This window comes from Austrofundulus limnaeus, unplaced genomic scaffold (assembly GCF_001266775.1).
Source record: "Austrofundulus limnaeus strain Quisiro unplaced genomic scaffold, Austrofundulus_limnaeus-1.0 Scaffold562, whole genome shotgun sequence".
In the NCBI taxonomy this organism is placed as follows: Eukaryota; Metazoa; Chordata; class Actinopteri; order Cyprinodontiformes; family Rivulidae; genus Austrofundulus; species Austrofundulus limnaeus.
Window position 1 is genome coordinate 368294 of NW_013952964.1, and position 8205 is coordinate 376498.

At 39.1% G+C, this 8205-nt stretch overlaps 1 protein-coding gene across 1 annotated transcript; it reads left to right on the top strand.

Moving 5' to 3' along the window:
- Nucleotides 1-7206: 7206 nt before the first annotated feature.
- On the top strand, nucleotides 7207-8043 carry LOC106530810 (melatonin receptor type 1A; the record flags this gene model as incomplete). The annotated part of the gene is given in 1 exon segment (XM_074559769.1): nucleotides 7207-8043. A coding segment is annotated over 1 exon segment (770 nt), but the record flags the coding sequence as incomplete, so codon positions are not given.
- Nucleotides 8044-8205: the final 162 nt, after the last annotated feature.

Below are 8205 nucleotides of genomic sequence, written 5' to 3' on the forward strand. Positions count from 1 at the left end.
TTAGCAGACTGTTTCATTAGCATCAGCCGACTGTTTCATTAGCATCAGCCGACTGTTTCATTAGCATCAGCCGACTGTTTCATTAGCCTCAGCCGACTGTTTCATTAGCCTCAGCCGACTGTTTCATTAGCATCAGCCGACTGTTTCATTAGCATCAGCCGACTGTTTCATTAGCATCAGCCGACTGTTTCATTGATCACATCTTTGAAGCTTCCTGCTCACTAAGTGTTTTACAGGGTTATTTTTTTTTTAGTTCAAAATATAAAGTTGTTTTAATCAAACACATTAACCATGGGGATATTTCAGCTATGACTTTTGGTAGTTCTGCTATTTATATATTTTTTAGCTATTTCACTTTTTTAGCCACYTTTTTGCCATTGAAAATGAATGTAGCTGTTTTCAACATTCTTGATCTTTCAAAATATTTCTGAATCTTTACAGCACCTTACACATTTTGTTCTGCTTATGACTAACTTCCTTGTGCTAATTTTAGCTACTTTTCTTGCTAATTTTAGTTTTTTCTTCTATTTCAACTAAAATTCCACTTCTTTTTTGCTATTTCTCTATATTCAACTGTCTTGTAATTCTTTCTTCTACTTTGTGCCATTTATGCTTCAGTTGCTTTCTGCTATGTTCAGCTGTTTGCTGCAATTTTAGCTAGTGCTCAGCTGTTATTAGCTAAATTTAGCTTTTTAAGCTAAATACAATTTTTTTTGTAGCTATTACAACTTATTTCTGCTAAGTTCAGCAAACTTGGGCTCTTTAGGCTTCCTTAATGCTGATTAAAACATTTCCAGCTACTTTTTACCTGTTTTACTAAAAACTTCGGCTGTTTTAGCCAACTTACTACTTATTATCACTTTTAAGGAGTTTTATGCAATATTTTTCTACCAATTTAAATTTTTTTACAATACTTTTACCATCTGGGTGCTACTTTTATCTAATTTTTCTGGTAATTTTAGCTTTCTTCTTCGATTTCAGCTGAAATTCTGCCTCTTTTGTTTATCGTCTGCAATTTTCTTCTTTTTTGTAAATCTTTTTGTTAATTTGAGCTATTTATGCTTCTTAAAAGTTGCTTTCTGTAATATTCAGCTATTTGTTGCAATTTTAACTAATGTTCAGCTGTTATTAGCTAAAGTTAGCCTTTTTAGGCTAAATACATATTTTTTGTAACTATTACAACTTATTTCTGCTAAGTTCAGCAAACTTGTACATCTTATGCTTCCTTATGCTAATCAAAACCTTTCCAACTACTTTTTAGCTGTTTTACTGAAAACTTCAGCTGTTTAAGCTACTTTTCTACATATTGACTTTTCTAGTAGTTTTATGCAGTTTTTTCTGTTAATTTTATATTTTTACAATACTTTCACCATATCGGTGCTTCCTTCAACTTTTTTCTGGTCCTATAGTTTATTTTTATGCTTATTTTAGCATTTTATGGCAATTTTAGCTAAAATTCTGCTGCTTTCTGCTATTTGACTGCAATATTTAACCTTATTGTGATTATTTCTGCTAATTTGAGCTGTTTATGCTTCTTACAGTTGCTTTCTGCTACATTCTGTTTTTTAGCATTTAGATTTTAGCTGTTTTCAACTATATCTTTGCTCATTTCTACTGTTTTTCTGCAAAGTTAAGGACTTTTGTTCCTTTCAGCCTTTCAAATTGAACTGTTAGCATTTTTGCCACTAATCACGTTCAGCTCAATCTCAGGAGCTTTCAGCTGAAGTTTTCAGCAAGTAGCATTCACACTAGCATTTTCACAGGAAATGCAATTCTCTAGTGATTTCCTTCCTGACTTTCCAGAGTAAAAGTTTTTAGTAAAACAGTGTTAACTGTAAAGATCTGACCTAATTAGGGCTGCCACGATTAGTCGATTAATCGACGATTAATCGATTATAAAAATAATCGTTTGTGTCAGCCCTAGACCTAACAGTGTTAACTGTAAAGACCTGACATTTCCATCCAGGGTTTTCTACATGTTTATTATAAGAACAGCTCTAATGAATCACTGAACCACATGGAGAGTTGAACCTTTAACCACGGCGCAATTTCTCTTTCTGGCTCATTAACATTTACCTTCAGTTAACCGAAAGTTGTTTTTTTTTCTGCCAAGGGCAAATGGAGTAATAAAGACAGAGCTGCCAACYAATATAAATTGACTGGTAGTTAACAAATCCCTTGTTTCTGCTCCCCAACTTGTGATGTGCAGCAGACAAATGAGCATCATCCGGAATATTAAGAACGAGGCTTCCTCGTAACGAAGATGGAGTCACGGGTTGATAAACACTGAACTCAGGTTTAACAAGGTGTTATTGAGGTGGCCAAGGTTAATGGCCCCGCTCCCTCTGTTTGTACTTTGATAAAAGAGAAACCTGGACGTATTTATTACAGCAGCTGCGGAGAAGGCGCAGCGTCAACGCAGGAAGCTGTTTGTTGAGTTTATCTCCTCGGTTCAGTCTCAGTGAATAATTACCGTCATGAACAAACTCCTCTACTGTCTGCTGCTCAGGGGGTTCAGCTGTGGCCGTGTCAAGAACACATGCCTCTTAGTAAAAAGTACAAGTATCCTTTAATTATACTAACTTTAAACTAAATAATTCAAAGAGTATACTTCCAGTTTACTTTTTACGTACTTATCTGAGATATACTTAACCAAGTTTATCTTACACTGTACTCGGCTTGTACTAAGTATACTAAAAGTTTAATTATACTTAATGTTTAAACTTTTAGCCAAGATAAACTTTAGTAGTACACTGAACGTACATTTTCACACAGACTTAGTTTATTTGTAGTATAGTTCGAGATACTTAGAAGAGTACTTTCAGTACATTTCTGAGTGTACTTTTTTAAACTAATTGTGGATCAGTTTAGTCCTAAAACTTGATAGTAAACTGCTAGTATACTTATATTAGTGTACATGGTAAATAAAAGTACATTTAGGAAAATACACTATTTTAAACTTTAGTAGACATTAGGGCTGTGTATTGGCAAGAATTTGGCGATACGATACATATGACAAACGGGTCACGATACGATATATCCCGATATATTGCGWTACTGTAAGCAAGGTGATATATTGTGATTTTTTTTGGTCCAAAAATTCTATTAAATAAAAACCTCTTACTGGAAAAAAAATGAAAAACCAAAATTCATTGTCTCAGAAAACTCTTATTACATAGACATGCGCTAGCCTTCTGTAACGTGAAAGCTGACTAAAGTTGGAAAAAAGAGCGCACGAGACACTTAATTTGGTTTAAAATACAGACATTGTGATAAATAAGTAACTGTTTGTAACCTTACCTCAGCTTTAAGGCAGAGGGTGTCGGTCTTTTCTGCTCAGATTCAGCTATCGGAGCATGAAGCTAATGTTTACACACAATGCTAATGCTACCCTTACTCTCTGGTGCTCAAGAGGTAGAGGAGCCAAATGTCTGGCTCACTGCTGCCCACTAGTGGTCAGAGGCTGAACTACAACATAAAAATGAACGGCTGGCAGGAAAGTTGACATTTTAAACCTTCTTTAAATATCGATACAGTATCAGGAAATGAAATATTGCGATATTTCAGTGTATCGATATTTTCTTACACCCCTAGTAGACATGTACTTAAAGTATACTTCTTTTTGACAAGTTTATCAACTTAAAAAGGCCTTATAACAGTATATTAAAGTACACTTTTTATAAACTCAAACAAATGTCCCAATTTAGTACAAACAAGTATTAAATCAGTACACTTTCTAGTACACTACAAGTACATGGTGCCTAGTATACTTGATATACTTAAACTTATATTCAAGCATACKTATTAACATGAACTTCAAGTATACTACTTTTTGTTAAACTGGTTACCATATAACACCAGTACACATTTAGAAAACTTTAAAGCTGAAAACTTTCTGCTGAACTTTTCGATGCTGAAGTTGCTTCCATCTCATCTATCTTCAGAAAACTACTAGAAGTTATAGTTTTTCTACACAATAAATCTTTTTATCAGTATTTTCAGACAGTTTATGATTTCAGCAGCTGAGTTCAGGAAAAAAAGTTTGAGTGTTAGAAGAACTTCTCACATCCTTTAGAGCCCGAGTGTTTTCATGTAGCAACTGGAAAACTGATAAATATCCTAAATAACTTTGAGTTTATCCAGATCTTTAATCTCTCCAAACCTCATCAGTGCTGCTTTAAAGCCTTTATCGCCAGCAGCTCCAACACTTTCACACCTAATGTGCTGTTGTTGGCCTCAGAGGAGGAATCAACACCAGTCTTCAGCTGCAGGTGGGTTCAATTTTGTTCCAATTTTCAGCTGTTTACTGAAGCAAAAACTGTATTTTTAGAAGGTAAAACAAAAAAATATAAAATTACCCAGCCGAGGTGCCGTAAAGGTCTCTGTCCCTCATGGGAAAATGTAATTTAAGACTCTGATTTGAACTTTTACCAGCTGATGAACCAGGATGCAGCCACTGAAAAGCTCCATGTATCAAACGGTCCTCTTCAACAGATTTTAAAAAACACTTAAAACTTACCTAAACCAGTGAAGGTCGTAAAGATGTGGTTTACCATCACTCCAGACCCCAACCTCAGCTTTTTTCACAGTCTTCTGTTYCCCCGAGCAAGAAATTCTATTTTTTAAAAAATGTTTTTTTATAATCTTTAAACAGCTTCACATTGAGAATCAGCAAACAGATGTTTATCGTTTTTGCGGAGTGAATAAAATGAAAGAAATGTTCTGTAGGATGACTCTTTTTATAATTGATTTCAAGCAGCTGCCAGTTCTTTTAATCCTTTCAGCTGCAGAGACATGACATGCGGTTTTTACATTTAAAAGGAAAAACTATTTAATGTTTCTGGCTCAAACGTCACAAACTGACAGCTCAAATGTTGGACTAAAACTGTGCTGCGTAGATTTCTTTATAATCTGTTTGGGTGATATTTTCTCTGTTTTCGATGACGTTCTCTGAACTATTATGCTAAATTTTTTGCAACAGAAATTCTAAATAAGGTCTGGACTTACCAAATACAATTTGGTGGTCTTCATTGTCCTCTGGTTCTGGGTCAGACTCTCCAACATGCTCCCTTGTTGACACCTTTTAATTCATTTGTAAATAAAAGGTTTCTACGTAGCTATATAGTCATAAACCCCTCTATTAAACTAGAGCAAACTGGTCTGGAAGCTGGACGGGGGCGGAGTGAGAAGCACCTAATTTGGATTTAAAGGGGCAGCTGATCTGAGACACACCCCAGAAAATGGGCGGGGCTTGTGGAGTTACAACAAGGAGGACTTCAGACAAAAATATTGCAGTTTCACTTTCTATAGACCCCCAACTGAAGGATTTAAATGTGAAAAAGAAGGATTTAAAAGGCGGTACGATGGATCAGTGGTTAGCACCGTTGCCTCACAGCAAGAGGGTCCTGGGTTCGATCCCCGGTTCGGACCTGAGGTCTTTCTGCGTGGAGTCTGCATGTTCTTCTCGTGCTTGTGTGGGTTTTCTCCGGGCCCTCCGGTTTCCCCCACAGCACAAAAATATGTAGAATTTTTTGAACGGTTCTTTACAACGAACGATAGGAGCCGAGTCGCGGGCAGTGAGGAGCCATTTGTAGTTTTATTCCTCATATAATCTTTATTTTTTCATATTTAAATCGCTCCCGCTTTGCTTTTTCACGTAAAACAGGCAGAGTTGCGGAGTACAGAAGCTCACAGGGAAAGGGGGAGGGGGGGTTTCTGCTTGACAAACACATGGTTCCACTCAAGTGATGGGATGACGTCATTACGTACGGCTACGTGATCGATTCAAAATCGAGCGGCTCTTTTGAACGGCTCTATGGAACAAACGGCTCCCCAAGAGCCATCTCTAAATATAACTGCGTTTCCATTGACCATGAAAATGTGCAAATTAGAATTTCGAAAATAAATTTGCTCAATGGAAAAACGTCAATTTCGAAAATCGACAAAATGTTTTCGCTCTAGGATGAGGTTGTTTTTCGGCCGTATCGTATCGAAATTGGTGTTTTTCGCAAAACTGCAATGGAAACACTTTTTTCACATCACGGGAGTCACGTGATCAACAACCGGCTGTTTCTACTGGTGAAAAAGATGACGATGAAGAAGACAACAGGAAGTAGAAGTAGTAGCAAAATCACCAAAGTTGTAAAAGAAAGTAGTAAACTCACCGACTACAATTTCCCCAAAACACAGCATACGTAGCCGCTCCCAAGTAGGGACTTGTCTCTGGAAAGCCTCGATAAAAGACGCCGACATGTCCTCTGATGATGAGCGCTAGTGTCGTGGTAACAATTATGCATGTGTTTACATCCATTGCCGCCATGTTTGTAATGACTTATTGCGAGAACAAAGRTATTCACGTATGACTTTAATAGCATTTCTTACTTAATGGGAACACTGCAGTTGCAAAACTGTGTTTTTTCGACWTTAACAGAATATCGACAAAGTTTTGCGCACAWTTGCAATGGAAACACAGCTTCTGTTGCCTTCAGGCCCAGGCTGCCCTTGCAAAAGACATGATCTCAAGAGAAGGGTGACCCTGCAGTATATGTTGTCTTGTGGGCGGAGACGGCCCTCCTTGTGATTGGCGGCAGTCTTGATGTGGGCGGAGACCGACCTACTCGAGGAGTAGCTTGGTCTAGTTGGGCAGGAAGCAACATGTTTAAGATTCATTTYAGTCATAACTTGAGGAAGGAAGGTGCTAGCTGCACAAAATTTGAATGCCGTACATGTGGAGGGATGTGTAACAATTTGGCTCGGTCAAAACATCCTAACCAGCCTGTAAAAAGATCGCTAAAAATCAATATGAATATTAGTCATAATTTGAGACAGGAAGAAGCTTGCCGCATGAAATTTTAAGTCAAATTATGTTTACATTTTCGCAACAATTTTTGAGTCATTGTTCTGTTTTAAGCTGTACATAGACAGTCAATAAATCACATTTTTTTACTATTATTACTTCCTCTTTTAAGGTTAGGGTTAACTTCGCCAATCACAATTAGGGTGAACTCCGCCCACATCAAGACCTCCTCCAATCACGGGTAGGCCTGTCTCCGCCCACCGAGTAGGGCCRTCTCCAYCCACAAGACAACATGTACTGCAGARACCCCTACTTGGATCTCAATAACAGTACAATTAAAAGCAGGATATGTCTCGTTTCATGCAAGCGAATCAGAAATTGGTTTTGAACGTGTTCTTACTGTTTTGCAGGAAATGCCTTTGTGGTGAGCCTGGCCCTGGCAGACTTGGTGGTGGCCATCTACCCGTACCCTCTGGTCCTGACAGCCATCTTCCACAACGGYTGGATCGCGGGCTACATCCACTGCCAGATCAGCGGCTTCCTCATGGGTCTCAGCGTCATCGGCTCCATCTTCAACATCACCGGGATCGCCATCAACCGCTACTGCTACATCTGCCACAACCTCAAATACGACAAACTGTTCTCCAACAGCAACACCATGTGCTACGTCCTGCTCGTCTGGACGCTCACCGTCCTCGCCATCGTGCCCAACTGGTTCGTGGAGTCGCTGCAGTACGACCCGCGGGTTTACTCCTGCACCTTCGCGCAGTCCGTCAGCTCCCTGTACACCATCATGGTGGTGGTGGTGCACTTCATCCTGCCCATCTCCATCGTCACCTACTGCTACCTGCGCATCTGGATTCTGGTGATCCAGGTGAGGCGGAGGGTCAAGCCGGACTCGCGGCCCAAGATCAAGCCGCACGACCTGCGCAACTTCCTGACCATGTTCGTGGTCTTCGTACTGTTCGCCGTGTGCTGGGCGCCGCTGAATCTGATCGGCCTGGCGGTGGCACTGGACTCCAGGCTGAGCCGGAACATACCGGAGTGGCTGTTCACGGCCAGCTACTTCATGGCCTACTTCAACAGCTGCCTCAACGCCGTCGTCTACGGCGTCCTGAACCACAACTTCAGGAAGGAGTACAAACGGATTGTCCTGATTATCTTCAAGTTCCACTGCTGAGAAGAAAAGGCAACTAGAAAGAGTTCCCTTTTTTTAAACATTATTAGCTGCGTTTCCATTGACCATGAAAATGCATAAATTAGAATTTCAAAAATAAATTTGTTCAATGGAAACACGTCAGTTTTGAAAAAAAAAACATGTTTTTCGACAAAATGTTTTTGCGCTAGGATGAGGTGGTTTTTCGGCCGTATCGAAATTGGTGTTTTTCGCAAAACTGCAATGGAAACAC